The following is a 25954-nucleotide window of genomic DNA, read 5'->3' as shown; positions in this document are numbered from 1 at the left end:
AACAGCAACATGCACAGGGGAACTGGGCCCCTGGGTGGGGGCTGGGTGGGGGTGGGGAAGATCAGGGGGTCCCAGGATCAGAGATTCTGGGATTTGTCAAAGGTCACATAGAGCTACTGGGAGATAAGGAAGTGGATTACATGCTCTCTCACACTGCAGGGATGGCTGCAAAATAGACATATTCTTGGATTCAGTCATTTGCTATTTGGGTATTTATTCTAAGAAAATAGATACTTGATGGAAGATTCATGGACTAAGATCTTCAAATGTAGTGTAATTTATACTAATGAGGAAACAGAAATCATCCAGAAGTCCACCCACAATTGAATGCTTCAATCAATACTGGAATACCCAGATGATAATGACATAGGAATTCACATATTTTAAAAGAATTTTAAAGAACAGAAAAATCCTCAGATTATGATTCTAAGGGAAAAGAGCAGAGCATAGAGCTGTATCTCACATATCCTCATGGACAGAGTTTGGTAAATTATGCAAAATATGCAAAAATGTATGCCAAAATTGCTTATAATGGCTAACTCTGGGGAAATACGTGATGATTCTTTTACTTGTTATTTTTCAGTCTTTTCTAAATTTTCCACAATAAGCCTTTTTTTTTTAAATTTTTTAAAAAGATTTTATTTATTCGACAGAGATAGAGACAGCCAGCGAGAGAGGGAACACAAGCAGGGGGAGTGGGAGAGGAAGAAGCAGGCTCATAGCAGAAGAGCCTGATGTGGGGCTCAATCCCATAACGCCGGGATCACGCCCTGAGCCGAAGGCAGACGCTTAACCGCTGTGCCACCCAGGCGCCCCGTCAATAAGCCTTTTTTAATTGAAAAAAAAAGTCTAAAACATAGACTTAGCTAAAGCACTGGAAATGTGATGCCCTGAGTCACAAATCATTACTCTTCCCCTAACCCCGGTGATTTCCAGCACCTGCACATGCAGACCTTCCCCACGTGGAATGTCTTTGCTACAGTCTCAGGATGGCATCACCGTTCCCCACAGCTGGGCTGGCCGGAAAGACAAAGACTGCTCATGTGGAATGAGCGGCAGCCTTGTTTCCTTGGGTTGCAGTGCCCAGTGGTGGAGCTCTGAAATGACGAGAGAAATGACCATGGCGAGCATCACAGTCACCGCGAGACACCGGGCACTTACGTTGCTGCCCTGAGATAAACATGTGCTGCACTGTTACGCTGAGATTAACGTGGACTCGTTACTGACTTCAGTGTATTGAGTGTTTTTTCTTTTGGTTTGTTTTAGTTTCTTCAAAGGCACCAGCAATAATTTCAGTGTCAGCAAGTGTGTCCCAGATACAAACTAGTTGAGACCCACTGTCTTACATCCTGATGCTAATATTCAAGTGCTTTGGGGTGGGGGTGGGGATCTGGCTATTTCGTTTCCCTAAAGTCTCCCGATGAACCAGTAACCTGAGCCAAGGTGGAGCTGGAAACACTGTCCCGGATTTGGAAACAGTCTCTAAAGATATCTAGGAAGACAGCAAAGAAAGAGCTGTGAGAAAGAAAGAGATAAAAACAACTCTGTCCCTCCTAGTGGGGACCCGATCAGTCCGCAGGGCTCCTTTCTTCGTCTCTGCCTCTTCTAAATTGTTTTAAAGTGCAGCCTGTCGAAAGGGATTAGGGTCAACATGGTATTTCCACTCAGCATTAAAGTCATTAGTGAAAACATTAGCTCAGGGTGAACAGTGGTCTCTGAAGGTTATTGACATCAGCTGGGGATGGGCTGTCCGCCTCCAAGAAATCCTTTCTGGGGACTCCTGAGCCACAGGCTATTCAGCAGTTCTGCAGCCACATACCCAGCACCTCCTGCCCGCCCCACAGCGCGGGGACCGCTGCTGGAATAACACAGAGAAGGTCTTTTGTCCCCTGGCACAGGGGCACTGAGAAGAAGGAGACAGGAGTCCTTGCCCTTGGCGAATCTTATGAGTTGAATTGTGTCCCCCCTCTCTGCCCCCCGCAAAAAAAGATATGTTGATGTCCTAACCACGGCTACCACAGAATGTGACTTTATTTGGAAACAGGGTCTTTACAGAGGTAATCAAATTCAGTGAGGACATTAGGCGGGCCCTAATCCCAGGTGACTGGAGTCCTTACAAAAGGGAAATTTGGCCACAGACGCGCACAGGGAGAGCGCCCTGTGAGGATGAAGGCAGGGCTCAGGCTGGGGCTCTCCAAGCCCTGGAGCACCGCGGAGCGCCAGCAGAGCGCCAGAGGCCCGGGGAGAGGCCGGAAGGGTTCACTCTCACAGCCTCAGGAGGAATCTGCCCTGCGACGCCTGGATCTCAGACGTCTGGCCTCCAGAGCGGTGAGACAACACACCCGTGTGGCTTCGGCCCCGTCTGTGCCACGTTGCTATGCAGCTCCCCCAAAGGAGCAGGGGAGCCCATGTCCGACGCAGGGCAGAGCTGGCACGTTGCTGTTCAATGATTAAACACGTGAAGAAAGAAGGGATGGAGGGAAGGAAGAAAGGGTCTAAAATGTCATTTATTTCAAGTGTGACTCAAAGCTGACCTAATGTGCATTTACAGTATTTTATAGACATGACTATATGAATTTTATAGGCCAATCTCTGTCTCTACTGTATTCTTTGTGTACCTCTGAGTATAAAGTGCATGAAATAACTACTCCGTGCTTGGCAGAATTCCTGACATCTCAGGGGCTGCAGAGCCCTCTAACGGTTCATCCCTCAACAAGATCTAGCGGATGCCCTCTTCTTCCGGTCCCATTCCAGGTAGGCCTTTTCAGTTCCATCTTCCCACGAAGTCAGCCTCTGCCTGGCTTGATGCGCTCCTCGTGAACATGGGGCCGCGTGGCTGGCTGCGGGGCTCCAGAAGGGGGAAGGGCTGTTGGTGGGGGCTCGGCCGCCCTCAGAACACGCCACCTGGCTGCTCCCAGGCAGGGGGTGTCGGTCCCGGCACGGGCAGAGTGCCCTGTCCAGGTTTCAGATGCACCTTTCCACAAGTGGCCTGACTCACACGGCTGCGTACTGGGTGCTTGTCATGGGCTGGCACTTAGCCCTAGTGGGACACATGAAGACCCGGGACTGCAGGGGTACAGGGTGACAGCTACCACAGCCATTTCTTTAAACCTACCGTCTCTCTCTGTCTGTCTCTCCCCCTTCCTCCCTCAGACACACACACACACACACACACACACACACACACACACACGGGGCAGGATGCCTCCTAGATTGGGGCCAACACCCAACTATCCCAAATGGATGCCCTTGATCCTGACAATTTGGGGGTTGTGGGGTCCCTTAGGAGCCCTCGCCACACCAGCCATTCTAGAGTCTCCAGGCAGAAACTGGATTATTGCCAAGGCTTTAGTTCTGGAAGGATGGGAGAAGGTGTAGGAAGTCACAGTGTCTGGACACACACAACCTGACGTGTATATGCCTCCCTGGGTGGGACTAACTGAAAAGTAAAGGAGGAGCCCCCGGAACGCTGGGCCTCCTTTGAAGTTTCTTGGCTGAAGACGGCCAGGTTCTTACTGCGGCTCAAGGTTCTCATCTAGGGAGTCAATGTTTAAGTTCTGAAGAGAAACAGGCACCTGTGGTGGTCACGTACTTCACGGACTCCTTGCCTCCTCGCCCTTCTCACTCGCTGCCCCCTATATTAGTGTCCTGACCATGAAGGTTACACTCTCCTCCTAGCTTTGCACTTGTGCCTGGTGTATTGCTCTGACCCCAGTAAAAGTGGAGACAAAGCTTGGCTTGAGGCCCTTTGCCACTAGAGCGTCTGGTCCCCAGGCCTCCCCTTTCTCCTACTAAGGTGTCTAGAGTAATCTTTTCATTCCCCGTCTCCGGGTTTGCAGGCCAAACCCGAAAAGTGGTGTCCCATGTGAGAAACTTGTGACGGATGGTGGTGGAGCCCTTGGAAAGGAAGAGGAAAGGACTGCATGCACTAAGTCGTCTGAAGCCTGCTTGGGCTTGCAGAGTTCGAGGGAACTTTCGTGATCGGGTTTCCTCTCTCTATCATGGGTCAGCATTTCTCTGCTGAGCAAAAGCAATTCATTAAGGTTCTTAAGCAGCTCCTTTAAGGGAGTGGGGCCTCTGTATCAGAGGCCCAACTTCGGGGTTTGTTAAAGACTATTACTGAACATAACCCCTGGTTCCCTGATGGAGGAACTTTAGATTTAGAAGTATGGGAAACAGTTGGAAAAAATTTAAAACAGAGCCATGAGCGAGGAACGAGGGTACCTCTCGCCTCCCTTACATTGTGGGGGCTAGTGAGGTCTGCTTTGACTCCATTACCTGTTGAAGATACACCAAGTGTTCCAAAAGAAACAGAAAGAGAACTCCCTGCCCCTATGCTCCGGCTCCCTCAGTTCCCCCTGTTAACTCCCCAGCCCAGCAGGACAGTTAGCTGAAAGGGAAGAATTCCCCCTGCCACCCCCCACTGGGGAAGTACCTCCTAGGCTGCCTGGGCCCCTGCCCTGGGGGCAACTGTTACTAAAAAATTGCCTTTCAGAGGCTATGCTCACAGGAGTGCTCAGCTTTCCCCATCACAGCAGCACAACCACAACAACGCATTTATGAAGCACCTGCCCTCAATGCCTTTAAAGAAATTAGAAAAAGCATACGAGATGAGATAATGGTGCCAGGAGCCCATTTTCAAAAGGCCTTATGCCTCTCTCGCAGACCATTATGCCATGTCAGCATGGGACGGGCAAACTCTCTGTAATGACTTCTTCTCAATATCTTCTTTGGCGATCAGAATTTGATGATTTGTGTGAGCAACGGGCCACCCAAAATCAGATGGCTGGAATCCCTGTAACAGCGCGTATGTTACAAGGCCGAGGACGATAATCCACCATGGACCAGCAGCTCAATTTTGATCCACGAATGTATGACCACATTTCTCTCTGCGCAAAGAGAGCCTGGAAACACATCCCTGAAAATAATGCGACACAGGGTTCATCTGCTAGTATCAAGCAGGGAACCCAAGAGCCCTTTATAGAGTTCATTGACAAACTGCAACAGGCAGTAAAGAGACAGGTCAATCATAATGAGGCTGCTGGTATCTTACTGCTTCAGCTGGCCTTTGAGAACGCCAACACAGACTGCCAGGATGCTATGAAAGGGGTAGGAGCTAAAGCCACTGTTGGAGACCTTATCAAGGCCTGCCAATAAAGAGGAACAGAAACCCACAAAGCCAGGGTTTTCGCAGCGGCTCTCAGACCCCAAAATCCCAACAAAAAAAAGAAAGGAAAATTCCAAAACCTGTTTTCAATGTGGCAAGCCCAGTCACTTTAAAAAGGATTGTGCTTCAATGCTCCCATCTCTAAAGGAGAACTCTCTTTTAATCCTCCTAAGGATGTATGCCCCATTGTAAAAAGGGCTTTCATTGGGCTAAACAATGTAAATCAAAATTTGATTGTGATGGGAATCTCCTTTCCTAGGGAAATAGGGAAACTTCCGAGGGGCCCCTGCCCAGGCCCCTCAAACAACGGGGCCAATAATCTTCCAATAATCTTCGGACAGAGACACCCCAGGAAGTGGGAAGCGCTGGGTTGGACCTTCTCACCCAATCAGAACTAATTCTTAAGGAAGGGGGTAATCCAAAAAAGGTCCCCATGGGGGTGTGGGGACCCTTGCCCCAGGGGACAATGGGATTATTCCTTTTTTTTTTTTTTTAAGATTTTATTTATTTATTCGACAGAGATAGAGACAGCCAGCGAGAGAGGGAACACAAGCAGGGGGAGTGGGAGAGGAAGAAGCAGGCTCCTAGCAGAGGAGCCTGATGTGGGGCTCGATCCCATAACACGGGGATCATGCCCTGAGCCGAAGGCAGACGCTTAACCGCTGTGCCACCCAGGTGCCCCGACAATGGGATTATTATTAGGAAAATCAAGCCTAAGTTTAAGAGGTATTACAGTCATTTCAGAAGTTATTGACTGTGATTATCAGGGGAAATTCAAGTACTTATGACCTGTAAAGGCCTGCATATTTTTCCCCCTCAGACTAGGATAGCTCAACTATTGCTCCTCCCCTACTGGGTCCCCAGGGCATCTCAGAACCCACAGGGAACCCGAGGCTTCGGGAGAACAGGACCCAAAGGGACTTATTGGGCCCAAACTATAACTAGCCAAAGACCACTATTCACTATTAAAATTCAAGACAAGGTTTTCACAGGACTAATAGATATGGGTTATTAATACTATTATTAGTCAACAGGAATGCCCCCCCACCTTTGGCCTCAAAGAACAGCCCTTGATTCAGTCACTGGAATCGGAACTTGCTCATAACTGTTGCAGAGTGCTTCCATATTAACCTGTCGAGGGCCAGCTGGAAAAATGGGGTATTCACAGCCTCTCATTTTAATATTCCTATTGATCTTTGGGGACAGGACCTACTTGCTCAATGGGACTTTAGGCTGACACTTCCCATTTTTGATTGGGATCACTGCTTGTGTGCCTCCCCTGCCTCTGACCTGGAAGACTTCTTCCCCGGTCTGGCTTGAGCAGAGGCCCCTTAAAGGAGAAAAACTTTTACAAGCCCATCATCTACTTTGAGAACAGCAAAAAGCAGGTCATACTGAACCGTCCCACGGCCCCTGGAATACTCCCATTTTTGTCATTCCAAAAAGACCAGGGAAATGGAGGCTATTACACGATCTCTGAGCCATTAATGCCATCATACAACCGAAGGGGGCCCTACAACCTGGGCTCCCCTCTCCAGCCCTGATTCCACAATATTGGCATGTCATTGTTTCTTTACCATCCCCTGGCTGCACAAGATAGAGAAAAATATGTTTTTACCCTTCCTTTCTTAAACAATGAGCAGCCTAATGCTCGGTTTCAATGGAAATTTCTCCCCCAAGGCATGCTTAATAGTCCCACTGTATGCCAATATCATGCTCATCAAGTCGTACACCCCCTAGAAAAAGACGGCCCTCCACTAAGCTAGTCCATTACATGGATGACATTTTAATTGCTCACCCATCCCAGGATACTACTTTTCAAATTTTTCAGGCTTTACAGTCAGAAGTAACCCCCCATGGGATGTATATTGCCCCTGATAAAGTACAGTGCCTATCCCCATGGCTTCATTTAGGCTACATGCTTACCAACGACAAATTAGACCTCAAGAATTAGTTCTTTGAAAAAACCCTTTTAAAACCCTTAATGACCCCAAAAGCTCTTAGGAGATCTTAATTGGATTAGACTGTTACTGGGAATTCCAACAGCTGCTCTTTCTCACCTCTGAAATCCTTCAAGGAGAATCAGCCTCAGACTCCTCCTGGTTATCTTAACCCACAAGCCTCTGAGGAATTACAACTAGTTGAACAAATGCTCTCAGACTGTTATCTTTACCGTGTAGACCCTGCATCACCTCCCGGACTTTTTATTTCCCCCACTCCTAATTTCCTTCTGTGCTGCTTGGGCAATTAAATCCTGCTTTACAGTATCTGGAATGGCTCTTTCCTTCTTCTTCTTCTTCTTTTTTTTTAGTGAAACTAAAGGCTTTTATTAGCTATAATCCAGTTTGAATTCATTTCTGTAACCAGCAAATAAACGTAAACAAATTTACTAATCAAGGGCCTTTTCAGAGGTCTATTTTTTTATAATAATTTTTTTTATTATATTATGTTAGTCACCATACAGTACATCCCTGGTTTCTGATGTAAAGTTCAATGATTCATTAGTTGCGTATAATACCCAGTGCACCATGCAATACGTGCCCTCCTTACTACCCATCACCAGCCTATCCCATTCCCTACCCCCTCCCCTCTGAAGCCCGCAGTTTGTTTCTCAGAGTCCATAGTCTCTCATGCTTCATTCCCCCTTCTGATTACCCCCCCTTTCTTTATGCCTTTCTTCTCCTACCGATCTTCCTAGTTCTTATGTTCCATAGATGAGAGAAACCATATGATAATTGTCTTTCTCTGCTTGACTTATTTCACTTAACATTATCTCCTCCAGTGCCGTCCATGTTGCAGCAAATGTTGAGAAATCGTTCTTTTTGATAGCTGAGTAATATTCCATTGTATATATGGACCACATCTTCTGAATCCTGTCATCTGTTGAAGGGCATCTCGGCTTCTTCCACGATTTACCTATTGTGGACAATGCTGCTATGAACATTGGGGTGCATATGGCCCTTCTCTTCACTATGTCTGTATCTTTGGGGTAAATGCAAGTTGGTACAGCCACTCTGGAAAACAGTGTGGAGGTCCCTTAAAAAGTTAAAAATTGAGCTACCCTATGACCCAGCCATTGCACTACTGGGTGTTTACCCCAAAGATACAGACGTGGCCCTTTCCTTCTAATTCTCCCTCTAAGACGTTACCTCCATATGTAGAGATGATTGCAGACCTCATCTTTAAAGGTCGTAAACACTGTACTCAACTTACAGGTTATGACCCCCAGATCATTCACATTCCACTATCTAAGGCTCAGTTTAAAACCACATTGTTTCAAATGCTTTTGTTACAAATTGCAATGGCAGATTTCTTAGGAGAAATCACCCATTCCTTACCCCTGACAAAATTTAGCGTTGGTTTGGGACCACACAGCTTGTTTTCTCCAAAAGGGTCGCCCACAAACCTCTTCCCCAAGCTAAGACTATTTTTACGGAAGTGTCAGGAAAGGCCGGCATATTCTGGCCCTCAAATATTTCAGTTACTCGCTCGGAATTTTCATCGAGGCAACGTGCTGAAATCGGAGCTTTAATCCTTGCTCTGGAAACTTCCTGATGAGTCCATCAACTTTGTTAGTGATTTAGCTTGTTCCATGTTTGTTCTCAAGCAGCTGGAAACAGTGCCTATCAGACCCACCAGAGAGCCAAAAGTCCTTTTACTTTTCTCTCGACTCCAACAACTCCTCTCATCCTCTTTTTATTTATGTGCTCTCATCCTCTTTTTATTTCTCACATTAGATCTCCTAGCGGCTTACCCAGGCCACTCACTCCCGGGAACTCATGAGCAGATGACCTAGTGATGACGTCTCTCCTACAACAAGCTCGCTTGTCACATGATTTTTTTCCACCAAAATTGGTGTTCTCTACACAAACAATTTCATCTAACACAACAACAAGCTAAGTCTATTATACTCCAACGTCCTGATTGCCAAGCCATGGGTGCTACCTCCCCACAGGCCCACAGGGTCCCAATGCTCGAGGTTTCACAGCCAACGATCTCTGGCAAACTGACATTACACATGTCCCTTCCTTTGGAAAACTTCGTTATGTACATGTCTCAATGGATACATTTTCCAGCTACATGTTCGCCTCGGCACACACAGGCAAATCCACAAAACAGGTAACCAAACACCTTCTCGTGGCTTTTTGTTCTATGGGCATCCCTAAAACCATCAAGACAGATAATGGGCCAGCTTCCACTAGCACAGCCTTTAAAGAGCTCTGCACTCTTTGGGGAATCACACATCACACTGGCATCCCCTATAATCCACAAGGACAAGCCATCATCGACCAAGCACACTCCGCTCTTAAAAACATGTTAAATAAACAAAAAAGGGGGAAATAGGGGCCTGAGCAATCCAGACCCCACTGCATGACTACACAAAGCACTTCTAACTTTAAATCTTTTCGACTTGAATGATCAATTTCTAACCCCTGCCCTAAGCCACTTTACAAAAAAAATCCCCAGGACTGCGCCCCTTGGTCCTTTGGAGGGACCCAGCTCTAATCTGTGGCAAAGTCCGCATGAACTCATCACTGGGGGCAGAGGCTCTGCTTGTGTCTCCTCACAGCAAGGACTGCTTTGGCTCCTGGCATGGAACATCAAGCCATCTCATGGCCTGGCACGCATCAAACCCGATTCCACCGATAAGCCAACTGAAGCAGGGCGAGCCTCCACCCCAGAATCGCTCATTGCCGAAGACACAACATACCACCAAAATAACCTGAGGAAGCCTGAAGAAAACGACTCAAAAGGCTGAAGAAATCCTACAGGCGACAGGACAAGCCCCCACACCTGAAAACATGTTCCTGGTTATGCTCTCAGTGATAAGTACAACCTCTGTCACGGTGGGTACATTTTACTGTCATTCCAGAAGCTACGGCTACTGATTATTGGGCAGACATGCTTAACCCTCCCCTCTGGAAGCCCTTAACATGGGCTGACGTGCCCTTTCCTGTGTTTAATAATAACTCTAACTGGATAGGAAGGACTTCTTTTCCTTTTACACAACCCCAACTCAATGGCTCCTTCTGGGCCCCGGCACCTAATAACACGGAGTTATGTGCCTCCGTCCTTCCAATTTGTGTTGCCTTGTCTGACCCTCTTTGCATGACGGCTACTCCTCAAATCTGGTTATATTTCGTGCCAAGAGATCTTAATAAGAGAGCCCATCTAACTTTTATTTCTGTTGGAAGCATCCAACGTGGCCATCAGATCACTTGTAAGAGCCACTCTTCTCTCCCCTCCTATGAGAAAAGCACTCAATAGACTCCCTCTTCAGAGAGGGTTTCCTGGGTAACATGTAGGGCCTTCAATCCTCACCTTCTTAAATTAGATAATCATATCATCTTAGATTGGAGTCCTAAAGGACGTTTCACAGCCAAAAACATGGAAATTAAAGTCCACCCTGCCGGTAATGGGAGTTGGATTGGTAGGCCACCTCTCCCACAATCTGGTGTGAGGGGGGCCTCAGTTCTCCCCTTCCCCAAATAGAACCTCTTCCCAGTCAATCATCTCTCTGGAGACTAGGACATTTATTCTTTCCTCTTTCCGTATGGCATGAGAGATCTAGCAATAATCCTGGCAGTTACTCCATAACCCTTTATAAAAATTTTACCGATTTCATTCGGTTGTGTATTCCTCACCCATATGTCTTTCTGTTCGGATCGAATACATCTCTATTTAAGAAAGAAGGGCTACATACTCTCAAACCCTCTGGTGGCCAGAGGGCATATTACACAGGTTGCTTAAATAATTACAATATTACTCACCACAAGGCCACCCAAGTCTTTGTTTTAAAAAGGCAGCCTTTCGCTTTTATCCGTGTCAGCCTCACTCGATCTTGGGAGGAGTCCAAATCCCTCAGTATTCTCAATCAGGCCCCGAGTGAATTAAGAAGGCCACGTAGGTTTGTAGGATTGCTTATAGCCGGCATCATAGTCGCTGCCTCCATCTTAGCAGCTACTAGTGTTGCCCTGCTGCCCTTACTCGTGCTACTCAAACGGCTCAATATGTCAATCAAATAGCCTATAACATAACCCGAGAATTCCAACTGCAGCAAACTTTTGACCAAAAACTACTGGGGAAACTCCAACTTATGGAGGCCGGAATAGAGTTTTGGGAGAAAACAGGAAGCTCTTACCTTCCACCAAAGCCTTAACCGTGGTTGGGCCCATAAGGCCATTTGTGTAACCCCCCTGCTCTGGAACAATTCATTACATAACTGGGAAAAAAATTAAAAAACAGCTTCAAGGTTTTCTTCATGATAATTTAAGCCTGGATATTCATAATCTCAAGGAGCAGAGTCAAGCCTCCCTTACCGCTATTAATAAGCATGAATATGACCAAGATACCCGGAGTGTCCTTTCGGATAATTTACAATGGTTGAGCCCCAGAAATTGGTTTTCTTCCACCAAATGGGGACTTACCCCATCTATTGTATTGCTCACTTCTTTGGTGTTTCTTTTCATAGTCTGCAAAATCAGAATAAAGGTGCTTTCCTGAGCTGGAGAAACCCAGGGATATATCTGGCACAGAAGCAACGAGACCTTCGCTCTATTAATAAGAAAAAAAGGGGGAAATGTGGGAAGTCACAGTGTCTGGACACACACAACCTGATGTGTATATGCCTCCCTGGATGGGACTAACTGAAAAGTAAAGGAGGAGCCCCCGGAACGCTGGGCCTCCTTTGAAGTTTCTTGGCTGAAGATGGCCAGGTTCTTACTGCGGCTCAAGGTTCTCATCTAGGGAGTCAATGTTTAAGTTCTGAAGAGAAACAGGCACCTGTGGTGGTCACGTACTTCACGGACTCCTTGCCTCCTCGCCCTTCTCACTCGCTGCCCCCTATATTACTGTCCTGACCATGAAGGTTACACTCTCCTCCTAGCTTTGCACTTGTGCCTGGTGTATTGCTCTGGCTCCAGTAAAAGTGGAGACAAAGCTTGGCTCGAGGCCCTTTGCCACTAGAGCGTCTGGTCCCCAGGCCTCCCCTTTCTCCTACTAAGGTGTCTAGAGTAATCTTTTCATTCTCCGTCTCCGGGTTTGCAGGCCAAACCCAACAGAAAGGAACGGGAATGGTTTTATTATTCCTGACACAGCTCTCTGGGCAGAGAAGAGAAAGCAAAGACAGGCTGCATTAAGAAGAAACGTCAAGTTCCAGTATTGCTAGTACTTCTGTTTTAAGTATGCAAGCGTTAATCTTTGCTTTCACAAATCTCAGTCTGAAAAACAGACACCTTGGAAAGCTGTGGGTATCTGCAAGTCAATGGACTTTTAAAGTCTGTGTTCAGAAGACAGGGTCTCAGAAATAATTTTCTACTTGGAACAGGCTGTCTAAATAGAAAACTGAAAATAATCCATTGAAACCAACTTTGTTCAGAAATTTCTATTTAAAAAATGGATGTGTGAGGGGCGCCTGGGTCGCTTAGTTGGTAGAGCATGTGAGTCTTGATCTCAGGGTCGTGAGTTCAAGCCCGATGTTGGGCGTGGTGCCTACTTAAAAAAAAAAAAAAGATGAATGTGTGAGATCTGTGAGATCTGTTTGGGCCAAAGCTGTAAGAAATGAAAAAAGCTACTTTTTAAATGATTATCATTCTAGGATGGTCCACGATCCTTAAGTATAATAAATTTAACTGGTCTTGAGATATTTTAACTGAAGTGCAAAATCAGACATGGGTGGGGGCCAAATGGAATAGAAGGAAAGCCTGGCACTAGACCAGGCTTTTCCAAGTTCTCAAGTCCTGGGAAAAGTTTGTCCTTGGGCCAAAGCCATCGCTTCTGCAGCTTCTAAGGGAAATATAACCCCCCTCCCACCCTTCTCAAAAGAGGAAAAGGTAGTTGGTTCTTAAGAGGTTTATGATCATAAACTTAAACTGTTCTCAATTTGGGGCAAGTGGGGAAGAAGTCAGCTCTTAAAGAAAAGGAGCTGAGGAAGAAGCACGGGGTGGCCAGCTGCCTGAGGAAATCAGTGCTCCACCATCAGGAGCACGGAGCTGGGAGAGCCTGGGGGACAGTGGGTGGGGCAGCTGACACTGGGAGCAAGTCTCCGCCAGAACCCCCAGGAGTGGTGTCTTCCCCCTCCTTTGATGGGCGGAGCCCCCAGCCCAGATGCAGGGAAGCCCAAGGAAGCTAACAGAGAGATGGGGAGGGAATCAGACGACATTTGGTGGGAATAAAGCATTGGAAGAAAGCGCATCCTGGGAGCCACAGGGTGGGCTGCAGGGAAGGAACTAGCTTGCAGGGGTGTCCTTGGCCAAACTCAGAAATAGAACCACCTGACAACAAGGTATTGTCACCTGGGAGTGGCTGGGAGCAGAGACTGCACGGAAACGGGCTTCCAGGGCCAAACTGCCTGTCTGAATGGGGTGGGCCTCCCTGCCCCTCCTGTGAGGAAGAGCCCTCAGAACCAGGGGAGCCCCCATGTCCACATGCATGCTTCCTCTCAAGGCAACAGGTTATAGAAGAACCTTCTTGAATGATGATGTAGGCATCAAATATGAAAAGCTACTCAACCGAAACTGTAATTTCTCAGATCCAGTGGGTGCTGCCGGCTCGGATGGAGCCCTGGCAGCTGCTTGCCCCACGCCCCCCACCCAGGGAGGTTGGGGGCCAAAGGAGAAATCTGGTTCCTCTTTTGCTTCATGTGGCCCCTCCCCTCTGCCAAGTGCCTGTAAGTTCTGTTAGATAAACAGGACTGACTCTAACATTTTGGTGGAGGCTTGTTTCCTCCCGCCACTCTGTGGCCCATAGAAATGCCATAGAATTGTAATTTATCAAGAGAGAATGTCATTTGTGAAGGAGAATGAGCTGAACTCAATTGTTTGGATGCCAGGTTGATAACAATCCTCTGTCTGATGATTCACTGGGAAAGTGAGCCTCTTTTTAAGCCTCCCTGCTCCGTCCTCACCAGCCCTGCCCACATCTGTCTACAGAGGCCGGGGGTTCTTTCTAAGATGTACATGGCACTCTGCCTTCTACCCCCCGGGTGGCTCCCCTCCAGCCTGCTAGCCTCCCTCAATCTTATAGACCAGCTCCTGCTCGGGTCCCTCTCCAGATCCCCACTGTGCCTGGCTCTGTGTCCTGGAGGAAGACCCACAGGCACAGATCAACGGGCCCCCTTGTCCTCCGTGTCCAGCTGGTGTCAGCAGACAGGGCACTAGTAAGAAATGAGAAGGAGGGAAGGAAGGGAATGGGACGAGGGTATTGGTTCCTGGCTCCCTTTCTCCAGGCACGTTTTGGCTGGCTGTGTCTCTCCACTGAAGGTTACCACTCCTGATGGGTAGCCTGCCCACCCTACAGACCTACCCACCTCTGAGTTAATCCGTCCTCCAACCCGGATATGTGGGTGACAGCTCCCTCATCCCTTGAGCCCGGTCACAATTTAATACAGCAACTGCCCACCTCTCAGTCCCTTCCAATTGGCACCAATGGTCCTCACCACATCCTTCCCTGTCTAGACCACCATACGCTTGACTTACTCAGGTTGCTGTCCATTATTGGTCCCCCACTAGGAGCTCCCTTCTCCACGGTGAGGCCTTCGTCTCTTTTGTCCACTTACGCACCTCACACAGTTAGACTTGCGCCAGGCACAGAGCAGGGACCCAACCAGCACTTGCTGAGTGCTGAAGGAATCAACACTCTGGCCCCGATTTCATCTTCTAATTGTTTCGGAAGGTGGCAGGGCATTTTCAGCTTTTTCCATAGCATATGTTTGGTTCTCTTCTGGAACATTAATAACCAACAAAAGTTGTATTTGTTTGCTAGTACTGCCATAAAAAGGACCACGAACTGTATAGCTTAAATAACAGACATTTCTTCTTTCATAGTTCTGGAGGCTGGGAGTCCAGGATCAAGGTGCCAACAGGGCCATGCTCCCTCTGAAGGTACAGGGAAGAATCTGTTCTAGGCTTTTCTCCTGGCTTCTGGTAGTTCCTTGGCTTTGCAGCATGCCTTCAAAATTCACATGGCGTTCTCTGTGTGTGTGTGTGTCTGTCCAAATACCCCCCCTTTTAATGAGGATGATGATCATATTGGATTAGTGGTCTCCCCATTCCAGAAAGATCTTTTAGCAAATTACATCTGTAATGACTACATTCTGAGGTATTGGGAGTTAGAGTTTCAACATATAAATTTTGTAAGGATGACAATTCAACCCATAATAATAATAATTAACATTTACTGGATACCTGCTTTATGCCAAGTGCTGAGAATTACTGTATAATTCTCAAGACTTGTTGAGGTATAGATTTGTATTATCCCCACTTTCTCTTAGGGAAAACAGGGGCTCAGAGAGGTTAAGTAACCTGCCTGAGGTCACCCAGCTAGTGAGCTGAGGGCCACGAGTCCATAGAGCCCAAATACCCCACCATCCTGCTTTGTTGCCTAGACCCATTTTCTCATCCAACAAGTGCCAGATCCAGGGTCTCAAGATGCAGCTGTGAACTCTAAAGGTTTTGATTCTGAAATCTGGGTTTGTTGGGAGGCAGAGGGGGTATGGGAAACCAGTAGAATTTTTTTTTTTTTTAACTTCAGTGTTATGGCGTAGTGCATTCCTGACAACTACTGAAACTTACTATGAAGAATAAGGAGCAAGAAGGACTCATGTGCACTCCGTTTCCCCTGATTTGAAAAAGCAGTCTCCACTTCTTGAAGGAATGAGGCTCGTGTTCTACAGGCCACTGCTCCCCACGGGGCAGCCGCTGCTCAGGCTCTGGGGGCCCGTGTGACACTCGGTGAAAGTTCATTCGGAGAGTTAATGCCATGTCCAGAAAGTCATTTCAGAAAACCAGCTGTTTCTGCAAGATGCAATTATTTACAGCTGCCCAAGCCGACGAGCAATGCCAGGAGCCAAAATTAATTGCTCATCAAATGAAAAAAAATGTCTTTCTCAAGAATATTAGATCCCATTTTAACAGACTGTCAAAATCTCAGGAAGAAGAAAACAAATTGGGAAGTCCTTTTTGATAGGTGGCTGTCTCACACGTTGGATGAAACACTGTCCATATCTTTGGAAGCAAGGGAATAAAGTTTGGAAAGGCCATGGGATTTACTGGGTATTGACTCTCAGCAATGCTGCAGTGGCCCTTCCTGCACTTAGAGGTTTGCTTCCACTCTGGAAGGCAGTGGATTCGTCTCCTGGGGCTGTGTGACCACATAGTGGTTGAAAGAAACACAGTCTCCTACAGCTCTGAGGTCAGAAGTCTAAAACAGGTCTCAGGGGCAAAAATCACAGCTGTTGGCAGGGCTGTGTTCCTTCTGGGGTCCTAGATGAGAATCTGTTCCTTGCCTTTCTAGCTTCCCAAGGCCACCTGTTCTCCTTGGCTCATGGCCCCTTCCTCCACCAAAACCAGCAACTGCCACTCCAGCCTCTGCTTCTGCCCCTCATCACCTTCTCTGACTTGACCCCTGCTTCTCTCTTTCACTATGTAGGACCCTAGCGATGACACTGGGCCACCTGGCTAATCCAGGATAACCACCCTGTCTCCCTAACATCATCACACTTGCAAAGCCTCTTTTGTTGTGTAAGGTGACATACTCGTGCTTCCAAGAATCAGGACGGGGACACTCTGGGGGATCCAGGCTTCTGCTTACCACAGGTAGGCCTGGTTATGTCCATTTTAAAGATGACAAATAAATTCAGGGATGCTGGGCACTTTTCCCCAGGCTACTCAGCTAGTAGATGGGTGGTTAGGATTTGAATTCAGAACTGCTGGCCCTACAGTCTCAGCTCTTTCTCCCCCAACACATTGTTCCATCTCAGACTCCCAGTCTCATGCTGGTTAATCCCGAGGTACTCCGAAGATGAGGGTGAAGGCTACCATGTTAAGAACTACTCCCAACGGACTATTCCACATCTCCAGTTCCTTTAAAGGATACACTGGGAGGGGTGCAGATGACTGGGTCCATGTGCCCGGGACCAGTGGACAGTCTCCCCAGTGCCCTGCCCTTTCCTTCACCTGGCTAACACCTGCTGGACCTTCAGTGCTCGCCTTTCTGGGCCCTCTTCCAGGAAGCCCTCCCAGGAGAGTTCATCCCCGTGTTGCATGTGGTATGTGTCTGTTTCTGGATCTTTCTCTCTAGAACACGACAACTTCGCTGGTGACCTCCTAGTACAAGCAGGATACGGGTGTGGAATGAATGCAGGCATGAATGAATGATGCCTCCATGAGAGCTATGTGGCCGCCACTCCCCGCAGTAGGCCCACACGGAGGCCCTGCTCCTCTAGAATGCATGTGCCAAGTGACCTTGGTCCACTGTGCTCCACACTTGCAGGCGGCAGCAGGCCGACTCCCTGAGTTTACAAAGGTCCTCTCTGCCTCTCCCAGGAGGGTCAAGTCATTTGCCCCCCTTCCTGGGATTAGCACTTCCAAGAAATACTCTATCCAATACTGTGAGCTTGTAATGAAGAAGATCCGGGGCCAGGGAGAGGGGACTGGAAAGAGGGCGCGTGGAGTCAGGGAGACAGGGTTGGAAGCATCATTGCTCTCTCTACGCCTCTCTCAAATGCAGATGACAACCCGACTTTGAGGAGTGATGTGAATGAGCAACCATGAGATCCCAGGTAAGGCACGTCGGGGTCTGGGGGAGCAGTGAGGTCCCTCGACATTAGCTGTCCCCACTCCCTTGGGTTCTGACCGTATCGGCTGTGTGATCCTTGAAAGCCAGTTCTTTGGGACTTGGCTTCCTCACCTATCAGAAGACTGTGAGAGTGCTGTGAAATCCTGCTCTCTGCAGGGATGTTCATCACAGCCTTATTCACTGACCAATGGCGTAGTCAACGCTCTGTGAGCCCACATCATTTGCCAGGCACTGCCCTCCTGTATTCACTTGTTTAATCCTCACCCCATCCCTATGGGCAAGAGCAGTACCCTTTTTAAATTTTTTTTAAGATTTATTTATTTATTTGAGAGAGAGAGAGAGAACGCACAAGTCAGGGGAGGGGGAGAGGGAGAGAACCTCAAGCAGATTCTCTGCTGTGTGGAGCCCCATGCGGGGCTCTATCCCAGGACCCTGAGATCATGACCTGAGCTGAAATCAAGAGTCCGACGCTCAGCTGACTAAGCCACCCAGGTGAGGGCCAGTGTCCTTATTGTAGAAATGGGGAAACTGAGTCAGAGAGCAGTTGAATAACTTCCCCAGGGTCACGCATCTCGACAGGGACGGAGAGGGGATCGGAATCCAGGCAGTGTGGCTCTGCCGTCCAGGCTCTGAGGGGAGACGCTCGGAGGACCCGCCCCGCAGACCGCAGGGGGGAACTGACCATACAACCAATCTCTGAAGAGCCACAGGGCCCGCACGGCTAGTATTCAGTCACAGGGGCGATAATTAGCATGCCCTTCTGCACACACGTTACACTTCAACAAAACATTTCTCAGACAAGAAAACAGGAAAGCAAAATGGAAAGCAAGTCTGGCACGAGGTCATGTGAACAAAAGCAGGGTGACTACCGAGTAAGAACGGAACACACCTCTGTGTACAGAAAAGCCAAAGGGAGATTTTGCCAAATGTTCTCGGGCAGTGTGATCATATATTTCTTCTTCAGTTCTTCCTGCTTATTTAAATTTTACACACGTACCCTAATGAGCTCGTGATGACTCCTTACAACAAGAAATACCTCACCGACCCCTCCCCCAAACAAACCCTGTTCTTTCCATTCTAGACTGTGCCTTTCCATGATCAATGTAAGCATGCATAGCCACATTGGGGGCGGGGAGTGCATAACCCAAAACCAGAATTTTGTGACACTCCCAGATTGTGAAAAGGCGAGATATTTTCCTCTAACAAAAAGACCGTGAGCGAAAGGAGGAGACGAACATCAGACCTCAACGCTTTCCTGACACCCATCTTGTTAGAATGACCCAGCACGAGCAAGGAGCAAAATAAAGTGTTCTGTCGAAAGCAAGTGAGAAATGGGACTGGAAGTCTCTGCATGTCTGCGCTGCGTCAATTCCATCAGCAGAAGTCGGTGTGAGAGTGGAAATAAATGAGCTCCTCCGTGAAGGTCAGACAACCTCACTCTGATTCTACCCTCCTCTCTACCTTTTGGGAAGGATCCCTGTCGTGGACTGTGTGCCTAAAATGGGAGGCACAGCCCACACACCTACAAGGTGGAAGAGACTCGGACATCTCATAAAAGGGGAAACTAAGGCTCAGAGACGTTGAGAGCATTGTCCAGCATCACACAGCTGAGAAATTTCAGAGGCAGGATTCAAATCTAGTTTGGTCTGATTGTCCAAACCTGTTGAAATTTCTGCGAAGTTCTGAAGTCTCCCAACTCCCTCCCCACAGTATGTTTAATGTGCATCTTTGAGGTTGAGAAAGAAGGATGAATTCTGTGTCTTCCTTTGGACACTTTTGCTTATTATTAAAGTCACCCTCTGTTATACCAGTCGACTGCAATGTTCTCTCTCCTTTCCTTTGCCTGCAAACTCCTACATGTTTGGGGTAGAAAGATGACAGCTAATGGTCTGGAAACACTTTTAAAGTCATGGCAGTGGACCTTAGGCTCACAGGGATTCTGCTTTGGACCCCCAGGGAGAAATGGCCCTTTTTACTGGGTGCTCCTCACACTGTATCATCTGTGACCAGGTGAGAGTTCAAAGAAGGGAGCTATTTATTAAAAGACAGACAATAGGTAAGAGAGCAAAATATAGATAATATTCTTTAGGTGGGTGAAACACCCTAAAATTCAGATGCCTTTGGAGTCACAAAGGACATGCTCCTTTAAAGGCAAGCACATTTGTTGCCTAGGGGGCCTCGTGGTGTTGTTCACAACCCCCCCCCCCCCATGATATTCTCAGGAATAACCCTCAGTTTACTTACAGAGAAGATGGCGGCCAAAGTCTCGATGCCACCGGTGCTCAAGGTGATGTATGGGATCTTTACTGGCGGGATCCCAGCTTTTCCAAAGATGCTATTGGTGTAGAACCAAATCTATAAGAGGAAAGAAAAACAAGGGAGAGTCAGTGAAAGGCAACTGCTTCCAAAATTAAATTCAGGTAGAAGGTGGTCTCCGAGATTTGCTGCTACATCCAGCATGGAGCTGTGTGGTGTGGCTAACTATTTGTTTTCTTCCTTCTCCCACCTTTGCCCCTTCTTCATTACTAACAGAACTGCGGTACTGGGAACAACATATGTTAAGCTAATTGTGGTGATGAGATAATGAACAGAAATCTCCTTAAAATGAGCTTTCCACCAACGAGGTGTGATCCCACTTTTTGCCCTTCCTCCTTTCTGCCGTCAGGTTGGTGAACATGATGGCTGGAGCTTCAGCAGCCCTCTTGGATCACTAGGTGACCTCAGGACAGCATGGCAGCCCCCATGGTAACTTTATGAGAATCAGAAAAGGTTCCTGATTCACAACACACTTTACTGTCATTCACTGGAAAACTGCCACAATAAATCTATAATGGGGACAATGTGAATGATGCCCTGAGGGTTGTGTAACACACAACCTGCACAACTACACATAGAGCCCCGGCTTTGGGATGGAAGCCACCTGTTCAGATGCTGGAGCAAGGAGTTAGAAGGAGCCTGTGTCCTTGCTCACTAGAGTGGTTCTATAACTTATTCACCAAACCTGGGCACCTTTGGAGTGTTAATAATTAGTTCAGGATAAGAGGCGTAAATCTGGATTGCCCTGGGCAAACCAGGATGTGTGGTCCTGGGACTACTGTACCACCCTTCCCAATTTCCCTCATGTGAAGTTAGGTCAGTGTGGAAGTTTCTGCCACTTGGGACCAAACCTAACCCTAATGACCCTCACGGGGCATCGGACAGTCACTGACTGGAGGCTGGAGACCTGGCTCCATGTTGAACAGGCTGTGTGACCTCAAGCAATTCACTCTGTCCTGCTGGGCGTCGTCCCCTTCTCAAAGAGGAGAGCCATGCCCCTCCTGTGGGGTGTCGGGAATTGGGTAAGAATTGTCGCTCTTCACTATTTACTTAAAGTTTCGGGTCCATAGGCTGGACACACGTCATTTGTGTCCTCCCAATCCCAGTCATATCCTTAAAGAGCATGAGTTTGCTAAATGATAGAAAACCAAGCTGTCCTTTACACGGCATCTGACGAGGGAACCCGCCGCCTTTGAGGGTCTGGGAAGCACTTATACTCTGATGGTTATTACAAAGAAACATTAGAGCTCATTGCTTATAACTTGTCAGTCCCAACGCTGGCTGGCCATGCTCTTTGCATTTGGCTCTTACTTCGTTTCTGGAAAAAGCTCTCATCTGTACAAATTTGTCTTGTTACCGGCATTTTTTAGCAAAACATTTTTCATGCACTGGGGGAGAAGATATAATTTAGGACCTACACATATCTACAGATGGCTCATCTTTTAGCGAGGGGAGTAATTCTTCATAAAGTTATAGGCACACTCAGAGGCCGGTAAAAACGACTGCCTGAATTTCTGTGAGCTCGCTGGCTTTCATGCCTCTCTCGGCAAAATGCGTTTTAATGTTCTCGTAAAACGAAGACCCGCTTGCCGGTGTCTGCGCCACATTTGACTTGAGTCAATAAATTAGAATTTTAGAGTCTACCTTTGCTTCCATGTTCACAGAGTACAGAAGTGGCTCCCGATGAATTCATTAATTCCCATAGCTCTTAGGGCTGTGACAGAAGCTGAAACTGTTTCGGAAAGCCCCAGTCTTCACCGGATTTGTTTGTATAATCTCCTCCCCTTTGGGAGGTAACTGTGATCTTCAGCGTTGGATCAGAGGGGCTTAAACGCCTTTCTTAATCTTTACCCAGATTCACTGATTTTTAATAGCCAAGGCTCTATGCGCGCCTTTCCTCCCCCAGGCTTCTCTGCTGACATTGTGTTATTCTCTGCCTCAGTCTGAACCCCAGAGCAGCCAACCTCTGACCGACGGGGTGTGTGTTCTGTGGGAGATGGGCCCTGGCCTCCCCATTGGCCTCCTTCCTGGCTCCTCACGCCCCCTGCAACCTTCCTTGCTTCCAATTCTTCCTGAAACCCCTAAGGGGTTTCAATGTTAGCAAAGAGGGTCATGGTGCATAAAATTACACGCTCATGGGGGGGGGGGCGCTTATGAAAGTGGCTCTAGAGTCATTTCATAGTAAATAGGCGGAAATCAGTCCTTTGGACCATCTTGCCCACTCCAGAGCTTGCGAGGAGGTCCTGCTGGGCTGGTCCCTGGAGTGGGTAGGGGGAAGGCCTGCCCATCACACAAAGTGCCTGTCTCATTCTGCCGGCTCCAGAAGCCACTTCTCTCCGGCTGAATCATCTTATAGAGCAGGATGGTAACGGCCTCTGCCTCTACCCCCGCTGAGGTTTATGTGATCAGGCAGTTTGGGGGCGTTGCATATCATGGAAGCACTGGGAAAGGGGGAGTGTGTCCCACAGCAAACCCTCCCAAGGAGCATGCTTTGTGTTGATCTCATCCAGGACTCCAGCACGCCTGCAGATTGCCGGCAGTCTCCTCCCACGGGGCGGACAGTGGACTGGAAGGAGCCACCATTTGGAGGCCTGCACCCCCGATCCCAACCTCAGCACTGCCTCCGGTGAACTGTGGGTCTGTGGGCAAGTGACTACCTGTCTCTAAAGAAGGGAAAAAGATGTGTCTTTCAGGGTGGCTATAAAAATTTTTAAAGTGATGAAGTAAAGCATCTTTAAAAGATTTTATTTATTGGGGCGCCTGGGTGGCACAGCGGTTAAGCGTCTGCCTTCGGCTCAGGGCGTGATCCCGGCATTATGGGATCGAGCCCCACATCAGACTCCTCTGCTATGAGCCTGCTTCTTCCTCTCCCACTCCCCCTGCTTGTGTTCCCTCTCTCGCTGGCTGTCTCTATCTCTGTCAAGTAAATAAATAAAATCTTTTAAAAAAAAATTTTATTTATTTTAGAGAGAGAGAGAGCTCGGGTGCCAGTGCAAGTTTGGAGAGGGCAGCGGGGGAAGGAGAGGGACAAGCAGACTCTGCACTGAGCGTGGAGCCTGACGTGGGGCCCGAACGCAAGAACTTGAGACCATGACTCGAGCCAAAATCAAGAGTCGGGCACTTATCCACTGAGCCACTCAGGTGCCCCAAGCATCGTTTATAGAATTGGTATATAACGAATGGTGGGTATCATTCTAGAAGATTTCCATCTCTCTATTGAGACACCATTGGTCTTTGGGAAAGGAAATTGTCAAACAGTTATGTAGATGCTATGGGGAGGAAGCCCTTCTGGGGCTGCTTCTCAGCCTTCTTCTTGGCTGCCTGCCTCCAATGCCCCAAAGCCCTCCTTCCTAACTCCTGACATAGTGTTAGAGACAAAGCACTACACGCATCATCATTTTCAACCCTCTCAACAGCTTGTGAAGGTGACATTGCCTCCAGATCCGAGACAACACACACAGCCAGTAACGCCAGAGCAGACCCAGGCCTGTTTGCTTCCCACCCCACGGTTCTTCCCGCCGCACGGGCGATGTGGGGGCTGTCCGTGCAGCTGGCTGACTGGAGATTCCTCTTCTGTCCATCATTCCTGCCCCCTACTCCCATATATGCCCATGACCTTGACTGCATTTGGTCTCCTACTGAGAGATGTGTTTTAATCCATCTCTCTGCCTAAACTTCAGAAGCAAAAAACCCCCTGATTTGTCTTTGTCCAGAACAAGGTGATCCTTGCAGAGCGTGGATGTAGAGTCTGGACTTAACATACATTCATGCAGAGCATGGATGTAGAGTCTGGAACCACACAGTGGTTCCCCCAAAGACGTTCACGTCCTAATCCCAGGACCCTGTGAATGTGTTACAAGACCCAGCAAGAGGAGCTTGGAAGATGTGGTTAAGTTTAGGAGTCTTGACATGGGGAAGTCATCCTGAATTATCTCGGTGAGCTAGAGATGTAATCACGAGGGTCTTTACAGGAGAGAGGTCAGAGAGAGAAGGCGCAAAGATGGAAGTGGAGGTCAGAAGGAGAGAACTGTAAACACAGAGATGGTCTCCACAAACCAACGGTGAGGTACAGGATCTATTCTGAAGTATAGAAGACAGAGGAGATCCTGTCATTTACTGAACACTATGTCCCAGTGCCAGGGCTTCACCTGTGGTAGGGCTGGGACCCCCTTTCCCTTCATCTCCTGTTCCCATTTGGGGGGCACACCTCTCTCTCAGCCTAAGGGACAAGGAACCACATAAGGAAAAAGGGATAAGGCTGGCAGGGCCCTTGGAAGGAGGCACTAACAGGCACATTTGCGCCCCCCACTGTGATGTTTGTGCACTTGCCTCCTGCAGCCCGCTTGCGTCCCCTCTGCTCTCTCCAGGCAGGGAGGGACCTGCCCAGTGGAGCTGGGTCTGGGGTTGTTTCCTATTATTGGACTGGGTAGGTGCCTTAAATCTGGGAATGCAAAATGCACAGCCACTTCTGGAGGCACACCCTCCATTCCAGCTCCGCCTGGAGTAGAGGGCACACTGTGATCCCCATCTCTCTGATTCCTATGCCAACCTCTCTAATCTGCTCTGAATTTCAGAGGGAAAGAAAGGGGCTTATATACTGTACCCTGCAAACCTATCACCCACATGCCCTAATTTCATCCTCATACAATCCAGTGAGATGTCTTGCCCCCATTTAACTGATGAGGAAAGTAAGGCTCAGCCCAGGGGGGGCTACACAGCAGCTGAGAGTGGCAGGGCTGGCATGTCAGCTCAGGTCCTTCCAAGCCTTTCCTGCCCAAGGCTGCCTGGGGGTGCGAGGCATTTGATTCTCCTCCTGAGGTGGAATGGGGTGGGGGGGTTCAGTTGGGGCCAGCAGATCTGAGGACTGGGGGAATAGTGCATCCCAGAAAGGGTAATGACAGTCCCTGCCACAAAGAGAGGCCAGACTCCCTGCTCCGAGGAAGGCTCTCAGCTCTCCTGACAATGCCTGAGAGCCTGGACCCCAGCCCCCCAAGCTAGTGTTGCCCTCCGTCCCCATCAGGCCCCCTTCGACCTGACCACAGGGGTGTGGAAATGAGTGACTGCCTCTCCTGCCTCTCCTGGGGCCCACTTCACTCCCTGAAGTAGGCATGAACAACCGTTGGATGGCCCACTGGGGTGCCTCTCAGCGCTCAGCGAGGAGCGGCTCCCTCCCCTGCCCCTCACTCTTCATGGAAATCCAGAAAGGTACAAAGTAAGGACTCAAATTTAAGTAAGGCCAGAACATGCTAGCCTTTTTTTTTTTTTTTTAAGATTTTATTTATTTGTTTGAGAGAGAGAGAGCGAGCAAGACAGAGCACAGGTGTGGGGGTGGGGAGGGGCAGAGGGAGAGGGGGAGAGAGATTCAAGCAGACTCCACGCTGAGCACGGAGCCCAACTCAGGGCTCGAACCACACCCTGATATCATGACCTGCGCTGAGACCAAGAGTTGGATGCTTAACCAACAGAGTCATCCAGGAGCCCCCGAATATGTTAATTTTTAAAAGCTTTTCTAAGAGTGTTGGATTACCTAGGCTTGCTCCTACTTTTATAGGTAAAAACATAACCTCCGCCTGACCCAGCCCTCAACCAGCTGATACTGCCTCTGAGTCACGTGTCCATTTACCCCTCAGTGATTGAGGGCGGAGGGGTTAAGCGTCTCACTCAGGGTTCCAGAGCTGGGAGGTGGGGTGTGGGCTGGAACCCAGGCGCCCATGGTCTCAGGGCAGGGCTCTTTTGACAAGATAGTAGCTAAGATTGTCGGGCACCGCCTGTGTCACTGGCCCTGTGCCTCGGGCTGTGCCTACATCCTTTCATCCACCCTCTCGCCATCATATGAAAGGGGTACCACTTTACAGCTGGGGAAACTGAGGCACAGAGCAGTCATGGCAACTTGCC

General features: G+C 48.5%; 1 protein-coding gene across 15 annotated transcripts in view; it reads right to left on the bottom strand.

Moving 5' to 3' along the window:
- SLC2A9 (solute carrier family 2 member 9) overlaps positions 1 to 25954 on the bottom strand; it is a 260925-nt gene that overhangs the window by 71651 nt on the left and 163320 nt on the right. For all 15 annotated transcript variants that reach the window (XM_040625291.1, XM_040625294.1, XM_040625290.1 and 12 more), the window contains one exon: positions 19988 to 20098. In XM_040625291.1, the coding sequence (XP_040481225.1) occupies positions 19988 to 20098 (111 nt within the window). The remainder of the gene's footprint in view (positions 1 to 19987; positions 20099 to 25954) is intronic.

Source organism: Ursus maritimus, unplaced genomic scaffold (assembly GCF_017311325.1).
Source record: "Ursus maritimus isolate PB19 unplaced genomic scaffold, ASM1731132v1 scaffold_8, whole genome shotgun sequence".
NCBI classification, from domain to species: Eukaryota; Metazoa; Chordata; class Mammalia; order Carnivora; family Ursidae; genus Ursus; species Ursus maritimus.
Note: the sequence above shows the minus strand (reverse complement) of the source record. Positions and strands in the feature narration are given on the sequence as shown.